At 42.0% G+C, this 21607-nt stretch overlaps 1 protein-coding gene across 1 annotated transcript in view; it reads left to right on the top strand.

The window, feature by feature from the left end:
- The window catches only part of LOC147728408 (uncharacterized), a 143504-nt gene that overhangs the window by 105414 nt on the left and 16483 nt on the right, over positions 1–21607 (top strand). Inside the window, exons 6-7 of the mRNA XM_086963280.1 lie at positions 9322–9418; positions 17979–18131. Coding sequence (XP_086819406.1) covers positions 9322–9418; positions 17979–18131 — 250 coding nt within the window. The remainder of the gene's footprint in view (positions 1–9321; positions 9419–17978; positions 18132–21607) is intronic.

Here is a 21607-nt window from a genome sequence, read left to right as displayed (position 1 = left end):
GCGGAAAGCCCAACCGCCAGGCGTCCAACAGTAGCAATCATTCTGATTGCCTGTCAGAGCGCTCTGCATCTCCAGAATGGAGGCAGTGCATATGAAGGAAGTGACCCAATTAGAGTCACCCCGGTCACTCACGACCACCTCTCTGCCTTCCCACTAAATGAAGAGCCGAGAAGACAGTTTAGAATACAAACCAAACAAATATATTAGAAGTGCGCTGCAGCAGAGTCCGGTCTGACCAGCCTCATAGGATAGCTGCTGAGGGACTGACCCCCGTCTAAACAGTAACACAAAAAATACATTACCAACACCTTTAAGGTCCCGCCCAAACTGGAATTTTCCAGCTCAGGCCACGGTGAACAAAGAAAGCAAACAAGGATGAGCCATGGCACAGGGCTGGGTACATGCTATATCGACCCCACGGCCATTCAGCTGGTGCCTACCATTCTAAGATGTGGGAACGAGTCTATCTAACAGCAAAGGTATGCAACAATAGATAGTACATTCATTAGTGCAACAAAGCTTCAACCTTGAGAAATAAAAGCTGGAGGTACAGGAGCAGCCTTTCTGCTGAGTCGAGCATTATGAGACAGAAGTTCGATCTTAGTTACAGTGCAAGATGGCACCAATAAAGATGGCGCCATGAATGCTAATTTAACACAAATACAGTTTGAGCATAGCAAAGGGAGCCTTTCGATTCTGTGCATTATGGAAATAACATTTCAAATCTAACACCTACTAGGCACCACCGTAGGGATTAGGATGGTCCCTCGCCAGCCTTTCCATGGCGGTTCACCCGCCATGGAATGGCTGGCGGGGATGGACATTGGGGGCCTGTAGCGGGGGCCCCCTTCACCTGAGCCCTTTTCTTTGGGTGTGGGGGAATCCATGGTGCCCCCAACAGATCCCTGTACCAAGTGACAAGCACCGCATGGTGCCTGTCATGTAGGACGGGGGAACATCTATTGCAATGCAGTCATTACATCGCACTGCTTTTACAACGCAACTGTTACAAATGCAACTGCCGTTAAATCTCATGCCATCACAACGCATGCTATTACAATGCACGTCACTACAGTGCATGCCACTAAAACACATACCATTACAACGCATGCCATTACAGCGCATTATAAGGTAAGTAATGGAGATTTTTTAGTTTTAGGGTAGGTATGGTTTTTGGGGTAGATGGAAATACTAATTTTTACCCCCACACTATCCAACACTTTCCAACTGTTGCACTCACTGGAGTAGGAATAGTAATTTTTACTGTTGCCCTAAAAGTATTATGTGTTGCAATGGTATGCATTGTATTGGTATGCGTTGTAATGGAATGCGTTGTAATGGTAGTTTTTACAAATGCGTTATATTGGCATGCGTTGTAAATCATTTGATGTAAATATTATTATTATTAATTAACATTTGATAGAGCGCATGGCTACCCTTAGGCATCCCAGTGCTTGCGACAGCAGGCAGTCAAGTACAGTTCACACTCAGGTCGGGAACAGCCAAGTTTTTAGAAGTTTCTGAAACGATAGGTGGTAGGTCATTGACCGGAGATCAATGGACAGCATATTCCAAAGCTTTGCAGCATTGTAGGCAAACATTCGGCCTCCAGCCCATGCTCTCTTGATTTTCGGCACCGTCGCCAGGAACATATTCGCCGAGCGCAGACTTTTCGAGGGGCGATGAAAAGCTTTAAGTGTGAGGTTGATTTTTCAGCCCCTACCCCAAAGTGTTTTATGTACTATACAAAATGACTTAAACATTATGCATTCCTTGATTGGTAATCAGTGAAGCTCTTTTTAAGGCCGGCTTGGCCAAGTGTGCTTTAGGGATGTTGCTCAGCAGCCTGGCTGCGCAGTTCTGTGCTACTTGTAATTTTCTTGTTGTGGTCTTTGGAGTGCCCAAGTAAAGAGAATTTCCATAATCCAGCTGGGACAACACCAGTGCCTGCACCATGATTCTGCGTGCCGATTCAGGAAGGAATGGAAGGATTTTTTGCATCTGCCTAATGATGCCATAACATGACACTGCTAATTGTACTGCTTGGTGGTCAAAGTTAAGCGACCTAGCCATCCAAACACCCAAACTCTTAATCTTTTCTTTGGGCTTTGGCAGCAGCCCCAATCAGTTTGGCCAACTCAGGCCTGCCATGGCACTCTGGCCATTGCCCAGGACCATTAGCTCACTTTTTTCTCCATTAAGCTTGAGACATGACTGGTCCCTCCACGTGGCCACTGTTCATAAGCAGGATTCTAGATCAGCTGGCACCTTCTTTGGGTGGCTTAATGCCACCACTAATTGCGTGTCATCTGCATTGGTTATAATATGGATTCCATATGGCAGGACTAACTTGCAAGGGGCCTCACATATACATTAAATAGAGTAGGACTCAGTGAGGAGCCCTGTGGCACTCCGCACGTAAGTGGCACTCTTTTCGAGGTTTAATTGCCCTCAAATACCTGATATGACCTGTCTTTCAAATAGGATTTGATCGAGGTGAGAACTTTTCCTGATACTTCGATCATTCTTAATCTATCGACAAGGATACTGTAGTTGACAGTGTCGAAAGCGGAGCTCAGGTCAAGCAGGTAGTTGCAATGTAAAAACCGTGCTGTAAAAGCATGTGTTGTAATTGTTTGCATTGTAACATCTTATATTAAGGACAGGGATGTGTTACACATTCCTTTTTTCCATTGCAGCAGGTGCAGCAGCCAGTAGCACCCGCCGCAATGGAAACCTGTACAAGGCGACCGCCAATGTGGCGGTTATATTGTTATTTGGCCTGTGGGACTCCCAACACTATGTCGGGCGGTCCCCATCTCCGTTAGTGTGGCAGGCAGAAATGAGTCCGCCCGCCATCCTAATCAGGCCCTTAGAATGGAACAGATTAGTTGTTTTTTATGGAGCAATATTTTACCAATGGAAAGGGTCTGAAGGCTCCATCTGATGAGAAATTCACCATTTGAATACACTGATTGAATCGGTGTGGTGAATAAAGATGAAGAAGAACAAAAAACTCCACATCAGGGATGAGACCTCTCGATGGTCTGTGTGTTCTCTCGAACAAATGTTCTATTTCGAGGATTCTACGGTTTTGTCTCACTGCAATGCAATAGGGCCGATTGGGCTAGAAAAGTGTACCCTGTCATTGGATCAATCTCACTGCAGCTTGTGGTTAGGACCTTTATAGAAATGGGAAACGGTCTGACTGGGGACAAATGCTGGCAAAGTCTGAGAAGGGCTTATCTTTCCCAGACTGATGGGGGTAATCAACCATAATCTTATGATGTGTCTCGGACCACTAAACCTCTTTTGCGCAGTAACATTTTTCTACTAAATGATACTTAACACCTTTCACAGTAATCCACCTGTTTCAGTTCTGCAGACTTTGATCCCAGAAATATTTATATAATTGCCACCTGAGCCATGTCAAGACAACTTTTCCTACTCTGCATTAGTCAAGGTATTCTCCTTTTTTAATGTGTGGGTCCCTTCTGTCATTCTAAAATTACTTCCTTGTTAGGCTAACAGGAAAAACTGCAGCTTGTTGCGGGCCTTTTAAAGTCTGGCCATTGTTCACAGTTTCATATTGTAACTTCACTTTGTAACTAGTCTGTGTGTCCAGGGGTAATATCTCAGCAAACAAATGATGGACCGAATGCTGACAATGCAAACATTCTCCCCCAGTCAAAAGATCTGGGTTAAATACATTGTTCTTTTGCCCACTACTCCACCCTGGGCTGGACTGTTCCCATTGGGCGCAGAGTCAAGACTGATTTGCATATAGCTGGGTCCAAACAGGAATGGCATGGTGAGCAAAAAAAATGGATTTAGGCCCAGATCTTTGTAATAGGGTGAATGTATGACATTGTTCTGTATTGTGTCCATCAATTGGTCTTTTTACAGTGGTAATATCAACATTTCCTCACAATAACTGCGCGCATGCAACAAGAAATTGTTTCCTTACTACACCCATCCTGTTATACAAGCCGGGTAAAGACCACAAGCAATACCCAGAGCGTCCTTAACCACAATTTTGGGACTTACTATGCTTATGGGTTTGCAGTCTGCTCTTCATATCCCTCACCTTTTCTTTTTTCTCCATTAGTTCCAGACATATAACATTTTCTCCTGATTACTACTAGTAATTCTCACCAGCACTTCTTTCTAACTTAACTCAAGCACAGCCTGTTCCATAGTCTGTAGTGGATGGTGTTGCCATGTCCATATTTTAAATCTCCATCCTCCTTCTACGCTTCTCCCAGTTCTCCATTTTGTATTTTTCTGCTGCCTTCCTCTTCCTGTTCTCTTAAATAAGTTTCTGTCCTTCTCCTAGGATTCTGATAATGCCTTATTCTGTGATCATTGTTATTTAGTGTGCACAATGGAACCCACCTGCTCTCATAGCAATGGTGTGTGCGACTTTACTTTTTTGTACTCATAGAGTCTCAATAGAAAAAGCTTTAGGGAAAAATAAATATTTTGGAGTGTTCAGGTTTGCTAGTGAACTACGCAATGGGAAATATCACTCAATCAGGGGTTTATAAAGCATGCTAATCACCCGTGAGGGTCTCAAGGCGCTTGGGGGAGGGGGGTCGGATCCGGATCTGTCAAAGAGCCAGGTTTTGAGGTCTTACCTGAACGTGAGCAGGTCCGGGGAGCATCTGATGTTCACAGGGAGCTCGTTCCAGGTTTTGGCTGCGATTTAGGAGGAAGCTCTCCCGCCAGTTCTGTTTCTGTGGATCGGGGGACATCTGCCAGGGTGAGGTCGGCGGAGCATAGCCTCCTCTTGGGTACGTGGAAGGATGCTCTCTCGTTGAGGTATTTGGGTCCGATGTTGTTGAGGGATTTGTAGGCGTGGGTGAGGAGTTTGAAGGTGACCCTCTTCTCAACGGGGAGCCAGTGGAGGGCTCGTAGATGTTGGGTCATGTGCTTGTGGCGTAGTGTCCCGAGGACGAGTCTGGCTGCGGTGTTTTGGATGGTTTGGAGTCTGTGTAGAAGAGTTTTGTTGATTCCGGCGCAGAGGGCGTTGCCGTCGTCCAGTCTGCTGGTTATGACTGTGTGGGTGACAGTCCTTCTGCAGTCAGGGGGTATCCATTTGAAGGTTTTACAGAGGATGCGAAGGCAGTTGAAGCTAGTGGAGGCGATTGTGATGGTGTTGATATGGCGGTTCATGGAGGGAGAGGAGTCTAGGATGATGCAGAGGTTCTGTGGGGGTGGGTGGGCTCCCGAGTGCGGAGGGCCACCAGGTGTTGTCCCAGGCAGAGGTGCAGGGTCTGAGGATGAGGACATCGGTCTTCTTTGAGTTTAGCTTCAGGTAGCTGTCCTTCATCCAAGCTGCTACATTCTTCCTTCCTTACTGGAAGCAGAGTCTGGTGTCTTCGGGGTTCTTCATGAGTGAGAGGATTAGGTGGGTGTCGTCGGCGTAGGATACGATGCCGAGCCCATGCTGTCTGACGATGGCGGCGAGAGGGTCCATGTAGATGTTGAAGAGCGTGGGGCTCAGTGATGATCCCTGGGGTACTCCGCAGTTGATATCCGTGGGTTTGGAGGGGAAGGGAGGGCGTTGAATCCTCTGTGTTCTGCCGAAGAGGAAGGAATGGATCCAGTCGAGGGCGGCTTCTTGTATTCCCACATCGTAAAGTCTGGCCGCGAGCGTGTGATGTGAATCGGTGTCGAAGGCTGGGAGAGGTCTAGGAGGATGAGGGCTGCAGTGTGTCCATGATCCAGTAGCATGTGGATGTTGTCAGTTGCGGCAAGGAGGACGGTCTCGGGGTGTGCTTGCTGCGGAATCCAGACTGGGAGGCATCCAGGATGGAGTTCTCTTCGATGAAGGTGGTCAGCTGGGCTTTTACGAGTCTCACGGTGACTTTGGGTGCAAACGGGAGGAGAGAGATGGGCCGGTAGTTTTTCAGGTCTGTTGGGTCGGCAGTTGGCACCTAATATGAAAAATATTTAAAACCATAGGGGTGAGTTTTAAAAATATGAAAATTATGACCTAAGCATCTGACATATGTAGTTTCTGAACACGGTTAAGGTACTCCTGTCAGACCAAACCCTAAGATTGAGGGCTGTCCTCAGGTCAGATGTCTTCTCCGTTTTAGATGAGATTAGTACTATCCAATAAATTGCAAGATGTAGGTGCATACCAGGATTTCTGAATCCAGCACAATATGGACCAGTCCAAAGATGCTACTACTCTCCGCAGCATCCGCGTTCCTCCCTGGGTCAACCACTGCCTCTGTTGTGTGACGTTTCCATCCACACTAGTCCAGAGAAGTGGGTGAGGATGCATTTGTATTTTTTAATTAAATGACTGGAATTTTATTTCTGTAACAAAATCAGCACTGACGAGGAGTCACACATTTTGATAGGTAACAACGTATTAAAGAGTCCAGCAGAGAGAACTACGGTCAACGCAAGAAGGCCCGGTCCCATTAGAAGAGATCTACTGAGACCACCCTCCAGGGTGAACTGTAATGCTTCCGGCGTAGCTGCAGGGAAACAGTTATTTGGAAAGATGCAGAATGGCCGTTATTTTTCTTTTCAGTACTGTAATTCTGCTGACGACGGGCCGCAGAGAAACTCTAGACGCTATGTCCTCTACGGAACGAAAAAAGACTTATCAATGTGATCTAAAAATAGATCATACATTCAGATTTGCTGTTTGGCAGTTTTTTTAACAGCTCGTGTTTCGCTTGTATGTCATTTGTTCCTTACTAGAAAAGAACAGTTTAGCGATGTAGTAATTCAGACCTTCAAATATAATTTCCAATAAAATATTTTACGAAATATTTTTATTAAAGAAATAGCCTGCTTTTACGTAGTATCCTTCGGTCGGGTTCACATCTTATTTTGTGCATGTTGGGCCTTATTTACTAATGCTTTGCTGGGCGCACCCTCGACTCTAGTCCATGCAAAAGACAGTCTCATTTTAATACCATCCCCCCTCCCCCGTCTCTTGCAGCTGTCTGTCATCTACATCTCACCTGTCTATCCTCCCTAAATCTCTCAGCTATTTGTATTAGCTCTCACTCTCTGACCTGTCTCCCTCTCTCTAAGGTATTACACAAGTTTCTCTTTCCTCCTTCACATACCTTATACTATCTTTCTTTAAAAAGTCTTTCCCACCTGTCTCTCCACTTCTCTGAATTGTCTTTTTTACCTGTCTCTTTTATATTACTCCTTTTTACGCCTTGCACCTTTCTCACACCTCTCACTCTGTTACCCATCTCTTTTCCTTTTCCCCCTCTCTCTCTATTTTATCTACCTTGCACCAGTCCCGTTACAAACCTCTCTCTCATTTGCCTGTTCCTCTTCTATCCCATCTCTAGATTATTTCCCCGTCACTGTGCAGTCTCTTTATGAATTATTTCTCACCTGTTCATCCCCTCTCTGCTTAGTTGTTTCTATTCCCTCTCTCTCACATGTACCTCCAATTTCTGTCTCTCTCTGAGCTCTCTCACACCCGTATTTCTCTATCTCCTTTCTTACACATGCCTCCTACTCTCCGTCTGTTTCTTTAAACTGCTTCCTACCCACCTGTCTCTCACCTATCTTTTACATCCCTCTTTTTCGCCCGGTCCCCTCTCTGCAATGTTTTACTGGCCTCTCTCTTTTTTAGCTCTTTTCTCACAAGTCATGTCACATCCGCTACCTCAGGGGTGTTGGTGAATCAACGTGCATTCCTTTGGCAGGACTACATTTTGTTGTATTGTGCAAGAGCCCAACTAACTTTTTTTGTATTAAAAAATGTATACAATGCTTTTTCACAAACAATTTGTGCACTAGCGCTTAGTCACTCAGAAGTCTAGCGTAATTGTGCACATTGAGTGTGAAAATCACCCACATACTTCCATACATGCACAGAGGAAGTCATTTTTCAACCTGGAAAATCTCTTTCTAGTGGCGAAAAAAGTATGCGGCCTGATAATGCATTTTAACAGAGCACTTGAATTTGCAGATTGCCCTTAGAAGTAGTCTTTGAGTAGCAATAGTGCCGTTGAAAATGTATGAATGCGCTAGATTTTCACAAATACTCCTGGGAAATTGTTGGAATCCCAGACAAGTTAGAAATCTACTTGATACATCAGAAAAAAATCTATGGTGAGGGGATTTCCAGCCTTCAAAAATATGTTAGTGAGTCATTAATTTTGTGTACGGTTGTATCAAAAGAACTTTCCTCCTAGTGCCATTCTGTACTGCTAGCACCAAGTAGAACTTCAGACCTGCCTACTTGACTGCACACCCATCTCATGCGTAAATGAGTGATAGGCGTATTTTTCAGAATTTTACTCTGCTCATCAGATGTCTGTTTTACATTTATGACACCCTCTCCACTTGAGTACATGACGAAAAGTTAATTTTCTTCTTTCACACGAATAAGTCTAGGTAGCAAAAAGCTATTGCCAAACTCCCAGCATATCTGTGCTCATTATCATGATGCCTTCCCCTACTGACAAATATTTTCAATTATACTTACACCCACATGCATCAATATCGGCATTTGCGAATTCTTATTTGCGAAAAATAGCGAATCGCAAATAAGAATTCGCAAAAGCCTATGCATCATTTTTCTCGCAAATTTTATGCGAATCGGTAAAATTCGCAATTTTTACCGATTCGCATGAAATTTGCGATTTTTCAATTGCGAATTCGCAATTCCCATTCATTCCTATGGGCTAAAAGGCCCATAGGAATCAATGGGAATTGCGAATTCGCAATTGAAAAATCGCAATTCATGAATGCATTTCTAGGGTGGAGAGGGGGGTCCAATGACCCCCCCTGCACCCATGAAATGTACTTTTCAGTACAAGTTACATACAAACATGTCCTTAGGACATGTGTGTCTGTAATTGCACAGTTTAAAAAAAGCTATTTTAAGCATATTTAAACCATTTCGCAAATTACCACGAGGTTCAACCTCGTGGTACTTTGCACTTCCAGTTTCAAATATCGCAATTTTTTTAAAAATGATGCATTGCTTTTAAGGAATCGCAAATTTGCGATTCCTTAAGAGCAATCACATTTTTGGAATTCGCTAAAAATAGCGATTTTTCCCAAAATGCTTGATGCATACTAATAAGGTATTTAGGAATCGCAAACAGCCGATTTTACCGAATCGCACCGTTTGCGATTCCTAAATAGCTTGATGCATGTGGGTGTTAGAGTTTATTAGTTTTCTTTCCAGTCAGTTGTACTCTCGTACATTAGTATCCACAACTCCTCATTTGCTTTTGTGATTATGCTGTGTTTTATACAATGTTCTACATTTATTGCAGAATAGATCCTGATTGCCTTGTGTCTTTTTTCCCTTTTCAGAACCTGGGTTATTGGGCGACCTGAGAAAACAAAAGCACCTGTTCTTTTCTTTTATGGAAGCCTGTTTTTATGGGGCTACCCAACGTATTTTTACCAGGTATGTAAATAAAATATTTCTTCTGCAGTAAGCAAAGGCAGTGATCATGCCTTACCTTACAGTGCAAAATCAGTGTCACTTTTACTCATACCAACATTTGTTTGCCACTATATTTGTGTTTGTACATAGAGGAACGTTCACCCTTTCCCTGAACCGTACCCTAACCCTTACATGGTACTCCCTCCATTACCATAACTATTTGTAAGTTACTGTATGTTATATCTGTCTTTGCACCACACCACCTGCTCTTCCACCCTTCTCCCTTAGATAGTTCTTTTACCATTCCTTTTTACTTACTATTTTTTGTTAGAAGCAACTCTCGGTGCCACAGAAAACAGTTTGCAAAGCAATACCAAGGTTAAAGATGGACAGCCAGGTTTTCAGAAGTTTTCTACACCATCACTTACACCTTCCATTAGTCTAACGCAACCCCCAAACCAAATGTTACCTTGACCCTAACTGTTACCACAATTCTTAAACTATCCCTTATCCTAACCTTAACTATAACACCTTCCTACCTCCTGCAGCTACACCGCCCTTGTTCTAATCATAACTGAACTCCTAAAGCTAGTTTAATTGTAGCCCTGTCCCTTACACCACACTTAATTATTTCCTCAATTCTAACCATAAGCCCATTCATAATCCAGTTTTAACTATCACCTCTACCCTTACCCATCCACCTTACCTTACAGCCTCGTTAGCTTCAGAAACCCTTCTTAACCTCTAAACATAACCTAGCCCTAACCCTGAATCTGTCCTTAATCCCATTCTTATGTCAACCCTATCCTGCACACATTTTCAGTACTTTTTCAATATTTTTGTATATTCTGCTTTTTTGTGCTGTATTTTTTTAACCTTTTTATTGCTTCATTTTTCTTACTTTACTTGTTTTTTATCTATTTTTTAATACAAACCCGTGATTGTGCTCAGAAATCTGTGAAGTCCTTCATTCATATGACAAGTTCCAATTTGTTTGTTGTAATATCATACATAAATGTATTTAGATTGTGATATAAAGCAAAGAAATGTCAATAGGTACTGTGATCCTATTCAGCCAGCCAAAACTGATAATGTTTTCTGAAGCCTGCTAGTGAAAATGTCAACATTACACAAACGTATTTTAATCTTTATTAATTTGATATTGAAAAGCGATAAGTCGGCAAGTCAAAATGCAAGATTGCACTTAACTGTCACTCTAAGTCCTTAGCTTTACACCTCATTGATTCAATGGATATGGTATACAATCTCAAGTGGGAACAGCATTACATATATATATATATATATATATATATATATATATATATATATATATATAATTTTTATTGCACATTATTTCATATGCAAAATTACACCAACAATTTCGACAGTTAGAAGCAAACATTTTGATACAAAAGAGAAGAAAAGATCAAAATCTTCCCAATGATATGTCCATTTTATCAATTTGTGCCCACCCTGGAACCCCCCAGCAGCTGATGAGAGATCCCAACAATATATATGTAATTCATTCATAAGACTCAAAATGAAAATAATAACATTACAGTCATACATCTAGTTCCCAATCATCACTCAAAGGCCCAATTCAGCACCACAACAGTAGCAAAATTACAAAAGGTTTAATGTTATCCTTCATAAAAGTACATTATAATGTGTGCCAACCCAAATTCAGATTGATCATTTCACTACCCCACAAAAGTAGAAATAGAAGATAAAAATAATTTATAAAACGCTGTATAATCTTCACAGTACGGCGCAACACAATTCATAAGAAAAACATATCAACATAACAAAGAAAGAAAAAACAGACACATTTGTCAATATTCAGAAACTGACCCGTTCAATCTAGGTTATCAAATAATTTGTGTGGTATTTACATCACACTGGAGAGGCAACTCTGTTCAAGTTAAACACCGCTCTTAATGGAAAGAGGCCTAATAAGAAGAGCTAAGAAACCTGGCCTCTGAACCTTGCAGTGGAGAACAAAGAGCAGAATTCTGCCAATCTCAGATGGGAGTATCTATCCACAAAGAGGGAGAACCCCTGAAAGCGTATAGGATTGGCTGAAGTCATGGAATCGGCCATGACTCATTTGGATTTTTGTTAACCACATTAAGGGTATTTTCCATATGAAGTTGAAGATTCCATAAAGTCATGAGTTCACCGCCCTAGGTGTAGGCTTCAAACTGCAATCCCAATGCTTTCTGTTACATTTTGAGGGAGAATCATTTTGTTTGTCCTGAGGAAGGTGGGGACCTAGAAGTCCAGTCCACCGAAACGTGTTGACGCAATTGACACTACTTAAACTGTGAAAACAGGGGACTTGCTTCGGTATTCTACCTTTACTACGCGGTCATTACCTCGTATTACCATTACTATGCATAGTTTAATTTGCAGATGCCATTACTTAGCCTGCATTTACTTAGCATGCATTTACTAGGCATGTTCCATTACTTAGCATGCACTTACTATGTATAATGGAGTTACTGTGCAAATTCAAGTTTTGGGGTACAGGGGTATTTTTAGGGGTTAGGGTGGGTTAGGGTTTTGGGGTGCTGGGGTATTTTTGGGGTTTAGGGTGCGTTTAGGTTTTGGGGTGCTGGGGTAATTTTAGAGGTCAGGGTTGGTTGGGTTTTGGGGTGTAGGGGGTAATTTTAGGGTTCAGGGTGCGTTTAAGTTTTGGAGTACTGGGGTATTTTTAGGAGTCAGGGTTTTGGGGTGCATGGGGTATTCTGAGGGTTCAGGGTGCATTTAAGCTTTTGGAGTGCAGGGCTATTTTTGGGGTTCAGGGTGAGTTTAGGTTTTGGGGTACAGCGGTATTTTAAGGGGTCAAGGTGGGTTAGGGTTTTGGGGTGCATGGGGTATTTTGAGGGTTCAGGGTACGTTGAAGGTTAGGAGGCTGGGGTTTTTTGGGGGTTCAGGATGCATTTAGGCTGTGGGTGCTGGGGTAATTTTAGGGGTCAGAGTGGGTTAGGGTTTTGGGGTGTAGAGGGTAATTTTAGGGTTCAGGGTGCCCTTAGGATTTTGGGTACTGGGGTATTTTTAGGGGTCAGGGAGGGTTAGAGTTTTGGGGTGCATGGGGTATTTTGAGGGTTTCAGGGTGTGTTGAAGGTTTTGGGGTGCTGGCGTATTTTTGGGGTTCAGGGTGTTTTTAGGTTTTGGAGTCCAGGGGTATTTTTAGGGGTCAGGGTGGGTTAGGGTTTTGGGGTGTAGAGGTATTTTTAGGGTTCAGGGTTCTTGCCAGGGGATAGGTAACTATTAATATATATTTTTTGTTTTAAAGTACCAATAACGCGTTGTAACAGTATGCATAATGAATAACTGTGAAGTAAAAGCATTTTCAATGTATTTGTATATATTTGCGAAGTAAAAGCATGTGCACTAAAATCATGTGTAGTAATGGTATTTGTGAAGTAAAAACTTCAAAGTAAATACCTGTAGAGTAACGGAATGCTAAGTAACATCATAGATTCCAGCATCTCACCAGCAGTCTTGAACAATCTCTCACCAAAGCGAAGAACAGATCAGGAGGACTCGATCATGGTGGCTGTAGTACAAGGTCACATGATTGGAACAGAGGTAAAATGGAACCTAAGTATAGAGAAAATATGACATAAAAATAAAATAGCAATTTTATTTGCATCAAACTTCATTAGCATGCCGTCCTTTTACTTGTTGTTTGTCCAAACCACTGAAGGGAGGAACACAATAATATATTAGATTATTAATAATATCATTATTGGCTGTCTGATTGCCATCATCTGTCTTTTCATGTTGTAAGGGAGGGGACAGACATGTGTGATGGTGTCCATCTACCTACATGGCGGGTGCCTCCACTTGGTGGCTCTGTCTATACAGCTGTATTCACTTTGGTGCTTTTATACAGTTCGATTATTATGCATCTGCACGTGAAAGCAATGACTCCGTTTAATACTGTAGGTAAACTGAATAAATGGACATGAATTGGATGACCAGTCCCCTGATTGATTAGAAGCTGTACTTCCTTCTTTGAGGTGTTTAGGTTTAACAATTTTGGGAAGTGGAGGACACCAAGCACGATATTGGGGTGCACTTTTTAATACTGGTAAAACAGCTGTTGGCTACACTTGTCTCATAAAATACTTAGTAATCTTCAGAGCAGGCTCATAACATGTTTTCTATGTGCTACTCAATGCTAAACTTCCCAAAAACGAAAGTATGTTTTTCCCATCTATTTTGGGTGCAGGCTGTCAATACCCAAGATTTGTCATCAGCACTGCATCAATATTTTCCTATCATTATATGTCCTCAATATTTGGCAAGTAAAAGTACAATGTAAACCAGCAAGACGAGAGAGAAACATTCCGCCTTCCTGACTGTAATACAGGCTCCCTGACTGTAATGCTCTGAAGAACAAAAAGTATGACTGAACGATGACTGGTCCTTCCAGTCATCAGACTGGTGCAGAAAACATTTTCTCCATCCTGACACTAAATTGGCACCAGGTGGTGCCACTTGGCTCCTGCCATGACCCTATCTCTGGATCTGACATCAGTGGGGTATGTTAGGTGCCAAATGGTGGATGTCATCTGTTCCTGTTTTTCTGTGCCTTATCAATGTGGTCTGGAGCTCTTTCTCAGTGTCTCAGCGATTACATTTTCAGCTTTCGACAGCAACATGGTCAAATGTCTTCTCAAAGGGCCTAGGCATCAAGCCTTGCTCTCTGTGCAGCAAGAAATGTCTCTTTCAAATACCATCAAGACCTTGCAAAGACTCAACGCTGTCAAGTCTCAACTTGTCAGTCCTTTCATCAGCACAGCAGTCCTTCCTACAGGCACAGTATCCACAGGTCCAGAAGTGTACTGAGGTGTGGGTGTCTGGGGCTAAATTATTTTACCTGGGCCTTCCTTTGTAGAGGGGAAGCTTCAAGAGGTTTAACTTTGAAGTCCCCAGGCATCATGTCTTCCCTGCCCCGACTCCAGACTAACTACAGGGGATATGCAGCCCTTTGTGTGGAGGTAGGACACAGCGGGCCCGATTCACAGAATGAACTTAAGACTCAGTCCTAAACTTACTACTATTTTGGTATTCACAGAATGCACTTACTACTTTTGGCATTCACAGAATGAACTTACTACTTTTGGTATTCACAGAAGTTAGGATGTTGTCTTAAGTTTGTCTTAAGACAAACTTAAGACAGACTTAAGACAAACTTAGGACAGACTTAAGACAGACTTAAGACAGACTTAAGACAAAATCCTAACTTAAGTGTGTGTTAAGTATGTCTTAAGTCTGTCTTAAGTTTGTCTTAAGACAAACTTAAGACAAAATCCTAACTTCTGTGAATACCAAAAGTAGTAAGTTCATTCTGTGAATACCAAAGTAGTAAGTGCATTCTGTGAATGCCAAAAGTAGTAAGTGTATTCTGTTAATACCAAAATAGTAGTAAGTTTAGGATTGAGTCTTAAGTTCATTCTGTGAATCGGGCCCAGCCTACTGTGCCCAGCTCTGCCCTCCCATCCTGCATTGATGGCCCATTCAGGAGCCCATAAGCTCCCTATAAGCCCAACTGTCAACTACACCCAGTTATGGGACCCAAAGACAGGCTGCAGGCACCAAATGGCTAAGGCAGAAAAAACACAACTTTCTCAAAGGGGCATTTTCAAAATCGTAATTTTAAATCTGACTTCAGCATAAGTTAAGATTTTTCATTACAATTTCAAAGATGCCAAACTTGAATAAGTGACCTTATCCAATGTGGAAGTTACAGCTAATTAAATGTAATAAGGTAACTCCAGCAGTAGGCCCTGCAGTAGTGAACAATGTTTTTCAATTCTAGGACATGTAAAACAAAACAGTACATGTCCAACATTTTACATACACTGCCCCCTGCCATCTTGCCTGTTCAGGCCCTACCCCAGGGGTGACTTACATGTTTTCAAAAGGAAGGTTTGGGCCTGAAAAGCTTTATTTTGCCAGTTCGAAATGTATTTTAGAACTGCACACACAGACTGCAATGGCAGGCCTGAGATGTGTTTAAAGTGCAACTTAAGTGGGTGTCACAATCACTGCTGTGGCCCAGTAGTAGCATTTACTTTACACGCCCTGGGCACAGGTAGTGCCACTTTACTAGGGACTTGCAGGTAAATTAAATAAGCCAATTGGTATAAGTCAAGGAAAAACCCAAGCACCTTTGAATTGGTTAGCAGTTTTAAAGTGTGCAAAATCCTAAAGCAAAAAAAAAAAGAAAAAACAGGCCAGCAAAACAGGCAGTATGAAGGCAAAAATGTAGGGGGAAAACCACGCCAAGGATGCCAGGCATAACAATTGCTTATATCAAATGAAATTAAAGTAGAAGCCCTCCTTTTCTATGTGAACACAGAAGGGACAGGGATGAAGACACTGGCTCCAGAATGACATTGAAACTAAACATCAGATGTACAAAAAGTTTCGTCATTCTCTCGTAAGATTGAAAAGGCAAAGAGCAGTACTGAGGCACCCAACTTAAGAGTGTGATGGATACCCACCTTCCCAAAAAGTATGGACTTAAAACAATACATGATCAAATCTTAGACACATTCTTGGACTCTCTGAAAGTACTCTGTAGTCTGTTTACTGCCCCTTTTCATTAAAGTCGGCCCTTACTTTTGCCCTTTGTTTATTCATTGTTGGTTAAGGCTTTATTGAAACATTGTAGCTTGCAAGGGCCATACTTGTTTTATTTTGCTAGTTGTACTAGGATGTTGTATTCACAAGAGTAAGCTATTACTGTATTATCCATTTGGTCACTTTAATGATATGAGTTCGGATATCTTTTATAGGTCTGGCCCAGAGACAGTTTTAGTTGTCTTGCGGCCCAATCAATCAGCCGATCAATCAGGGGTTTGTGAAGTACAGCTACTCATCCGTGAGGGTCTCAAGGCACTGGGGACGGGGGGGCTTCATTGGGTGCTGGGATCATCTGAAGAGCCAGATCTTAAGGTCCTTCCTGAACTGGAGCAGTGTAGGGTTTTGCCGGAGGTGGAGGGGGAGGTCGTTCCAGGTCTTGGCTGCGAGGTAGGAGAAGGACTTTACACCTGTTCTAGTCTTGTAGATGCGTGGGTTGGTGGCTAAGGACAGCTCAATAAAAAAATATAACAAAAAAATGCATACGTATATACATACATAAAGGGTTTGGGTAAGCCATCTTCATCCTTTGCTCTCTTTAACTCTCATTCACAATTTGCCTCCTGCCCCCTAAGTGTACTTGTCTAGTAAATGTAAATGTCCAATATTTGTAAAGCACAAACAATTACCCGTAGGTGTCAAGGCGCTGGGGGCCGTCGGGAAGAATAAGCGAGCTATTGCCTAGAGTCACATGGAGGTGGGCAGCCCCTTGATGCCAGAGCCGGGGACCGAACCGTGACCCCAGCGCCCGGAGTCAGTCCCCCTGGCCGCTGTTCCACACTCATGATGCAGTACCTCAACACACTTGAATAAAGAAAGAGAGAAGGCACCCTGCCTGATATTTATAAAGGTCCTAGCTGAAGGATCCCAATGTGATAGAAGGAGGGGGTGGTTAGCCCAGAGGCTGAAACTGCACAGGGCAAAAACCAGGTCAATCCAAACAGACTCAACAACATATGGTGAAAAAATACATATTTTTTATTTTTCTCTTTTTAAATATATTCAAAAGACATCCATGTATAAGTTAAATAGTCAGTGATATTCTGCGAAGCACATAGCAAAGATTCTTTTCGGGGTTAAGATCCGCCCAGTACTGACCACACTTCAAACAAAACTACCACACTCATTCACACAGGGATTTTCTAGCTATGGTTGAGACATTCAACTTCCATTCATCCATTCATATAGTCCTGGCGTAGACAACAATAGATCTTCAATAAGTTGTCTAAATCGGGGGGTTCATCCAGGAAGATGGTACTAATACGGGTCCTGATGTAGTTAGGACAGATTGCCGTATTCCTGGGAAAACGTGCCTCAACACACTTGAGCCATTCATTTTCTTGCACATTGATTGACAGCATTTTGCTTCATCACTTGTGCAAATCGATCTAAAAAGAAGTACACGGCAGTCCTCGTAGGCCAATACTTGACTTTTTGAAGAAGCTTATTCTTTCCATTCTTTATCCTTTTTTGTCATATTTGTGTGTAAACAATGTCTCCAGGTTAACGAACTTGAACGCCAAGAGTACCATTTCGTAGTACTAATAGCAATCATATTTTCCTGAGATACGCTATAATACTGAAAAGTTTCTATACCTATTACAAGAACACCTGCCTGCTTGGAAAGACTCATACCATGCTGTTAAAATTATATTCAATGGCCTTTTATAAAAAAAAATTGATTTGTGAGCATATGGCTGCCACGTTTAGTGGAGGTACTTTTTCAAAATGTTGTGGCATGTGCATGCAATTATTTTTTTAACTAAAGAATTTGCCGTTGCACAGACTGATTGGCTTTGCAAATGCTTGTTAATAATGTTCTCCAATCATAATTAAAGATTGGAATTATGTACATATTGCATTTGGCTGGAAGACTCTACTGGCATTCCCATTTAACACTGTTTTGTTTCTCGTTCAACAGATTGTCCCAGTTTCCTTTTACGCACTCTGGGACTTGCACATCACTTTCCTTGTTGGCAACGCTCTGATGTGGTTTTTCTTCCTCAGTGCTTCTCTGATGGACCCAGGATTCCTTCCTTGCCACACAGAGGAATATGATCGGGCGATTAAGCAGGTACTGGAACCTGGAACCGAAGGTGAACATTCGCGTGCTTTGTCTCCACATTTGTCCTTTAGATTTTTGTGTTGTTGTCAAAACAGAAACAAAGTGCAAATTGCACAGGCCACTTACTCCAGGCAGATTCAAGAGCATTAATTTACGCTAGATGGCACTAAACCTGGTTCCATCATGATTCCCCTTTACCAGACCCAATACTTCAATCAGACCCCAATTGACATCATGGGCACAGCGCCAATGTTAATTGCAGGAGGGTGGGTGATTTAGGGAAAACATTTCATGTTAAGGTCGAAGTAAGTGTAGCCCTACCTGCAACTGGAAGGCAAAATTGCAAACGTGTTACGCATATTCTCACCAAAACTGCAGATTAATATCGTAACTCGACTATTAATATATCGCATTTGTTTCTTTTCTGCTCAGTTAAATCTTAAAAATATGTACACGATGGAAGAAGTGTGTCATCCTGTTTTAACAGTTAGGGGCAATATATGTTATTTCTATCTTCCTAAAATGGATTCTGGTAATCTTTTCGGTCACCCATGGGCGAGGGAAGTTCTGAAGGTGTAGGGGGAGTGTGCTAGTATGGGGTTTGTGTACTGAATGACTGTTTTCAGAGTACGCACTATTCAGTACCCATTGCACTCTTTAGATACCAAGAATATGTTGCTCACAGTCTCTAAACCCAGTATATTCAGTCTTCATTGTATACAATGTGGTTTTACCGTAGAAGGCTTGTCGGTACCCAGCACTGGTGAGCTCCCCATTCCTAACTGAATGGTATTCCTTAATGCAGCAGCATTAATATTTTTCATTGGTTGAGATTATTTTATAATGTTATGTCAGATTAGCCTGGTTTAAAGCACACACTGTATTTAGAAGGAGTTCCAAGAATCAAACCTGGTATTAGTCGGGGTCAGCTGGATTTGTAATCTCCTAGAATGCATTCCAAAATTGACAAAATTAATTTCTCACTAGGACATTCTAACCTCCCTGATGCTTGACTTTTTATGAAAGAGTATTTCTGTACATTATCAGCAGAAGAGTACAAAAGGACCTTCTGTGATGACATTGGAATGCATATAATCGCAGACTTTGCTAGTAGGCAGGCCACATATAAAGGCCACTATCCTCCATTTACCAGCAGCTCACAAAGTAGCTGCTATAAGGCTTCATGAGACTCCTACACCAAAGTCTCTTTCTCCTGTAGGAAGTCTTTCGTGTTTACTTCCCATCGCTTTTGATTACCTCACACAGGCTGGTTTTTGGTGTGATAGAGAAATTATATCCAATCGAATTCAATAATTATTCTCCAGAATATTTAGGATTGCATCTAAAGTGGATCCCTATCACCAGTCCGCCAGTCGTCTCTAGCAGAGACGACTGTCTGAAAAGGTTGTGCTTTTCTGAAAAGAATTTTCCTTGGTTAGTTACCCTGTTCTTGTGTCCGAGTAATGAAGACAGTATATTATGTTTTTCAAAAGACATTAAGTGCAATATTTTGCAGGCTTTTGTTTTTTGGTCTGTTGACGTGTTGCCCCTTTATAAGTCACAAAAACCAGGTTTGTCTTAAGTTGACATACCAATGTGTGTACATTATAAGAAAATACCCTTGGTTTTCTTTAGGGTCGACTTAGGTTAAAGAGGTTTGCTAATTATAATTCAAGATATATTTCACAAATAATACTTTGTGTTTGGGAAGCATTCTGGCTAATGCCCTACTACTGTGAAAAGGTAAGGGAGCCCTGTCTAGATTCAGTAGCTTGTTGAATGTTAGAAACCGTGTTTTTCAACTTTGTTTTGCTCCAGAAATATGTGCAGTAGGCAACACTTAATTTGAGCCGGTGATTTCCAGTGCTTTGCCGGCACTTATTTGTCAGTACCAGTACATATGACAGTCTGCCACATGGTGGCGCTGTTTGTCCAAAGTAGAGATTAATACAACAATAGTAGTTTATTAAATCAATATACATTAAACATGACTAATGCTTACCACCCAAGTCATTCCTATAGCTGTGGGGGCATGAAATAGTTTGAACTGTTACACTTGTTGGGTATGAAGGTTAGTAGTTGTGTTGGTTCTGTCATTGGCAACGCCGGCAGGGACAATGGGTGGTGCAAGCTGCAGTGAGTGGATCCTGACGAAGGCCCTGGGACTTATTTTTTTTTTTACAAATTAACGACTGGTGGTAAGACTGATAATTGTGAACTTTGCTGCTAGTTTTCATCACCATATACACCTTTAAGTGATTCTGTGGAGACACGTCACAGAAAACATAACTCTGACTTTCTTTGTCAGCTGGGGCAGAAGAGATTGTACTCCAGCTTCATTGTTAGGTGGAGGCATCTATTTTGGCCCAGCACTGATCTACTAAAGTGAAGACAATTTATCGATAACACAGATTAAGAGGGTCCTTTTTATCTGGACCTTTAGCAGTCCCTTTTCTAAAGTTTCAGCCACTTCTTGATCACTAGGTGTATATTTTCCATAGCAGTGCCATGATTTCTGTGGCTGCTATAGCTGATTAGACAGTGGTCCTGGAATGATTACCCTTTTCAGCACACCTGCCCCTCTGCAGACTTTGATTCATATTGAATGCTACAAACAGAACAAGTATTTCCCACACTGCTTTGAGACATTGATCATCGATGCATGGAAAAGCAGCAGTTAATTGTATGGTATAAATAGTAAACTTAAACCAGAATGTATACTTAAGGCCTTCATTATGGGGCGTTGCAAACGATGGCAGGTGCCAGGTTGTCTGTACAGTCTTGGCTTGACAATCCGTTGTATTTACAAATCCTTAGCATTATGTCTCAACATATGCCTGTTGGGAAGCTCATGGCTGCAACTGTCTTTGAAGCACTGAGAGTCCAATCTTTATTAGTGTTTGCATATCAACACTTCACATATCCGTGCATTAAATACCGTGTTGCTGTCACAGCATTTGTTGTTCAGCCTGCATGTTAATCGTCATATGTTAATGAGGACAACTGCATGGGAAGCATTTGCAAATAATGTATAACAGTAAAAACGAAAGGCATAGTGCTTTCTTGCTTGAAAGAGAGTCCCGTCTTCTGTTAAAAATGTTTTAATAAGATACAGTTGTAGACGTTGTATTTGGGGTTTGATTGCCCCTATCCACTCTTTACTGCCCTACGTATGTGATGATCTGTGTGGAACAGAACTTCCTGTCCTCAAAGTGTTCCTGGTTCCTCCTGAGCTGATAGTCAGATCACATGACATACTTATAAAAGAGCAATAAATTCACTAGTATCTCACCTGTTTACCTCACCTGCTCAAAGCAGTACCTGGGGGGAGGTGTACAAGACAAGAAGGACTGCAATATTGTTATTGTAATCCATTATCTGCTAAAGTCCTTGTCGCGTGCACAAACAAGAGTTGACCATCAGCAATTAAAACCTCTCAGGCTGCCAAACCATTGACCAATCCTGTTGGAGAAATTGAGGGAAAA

This window comes from Lissotriton vulgaris, chromosome 3_1, assembly GCF_964263255.1.
Source record: "Lissotriton vulgaris chromosome 3_1, aLisVul1.2, whole genome shotgun sequence".
NCBI classification, from domain to species: domain Eukaryota; kingdom Metazoa; phylum Chordata; class Amphibia; order Caudata; family Salamandridae; genus Lissotriton; species Lissotriton vulgaris.
Note: the sequence above shows the minus strand (reverse complement) of the source record. Positions and strands in the feature narration are given on the sequence as shown.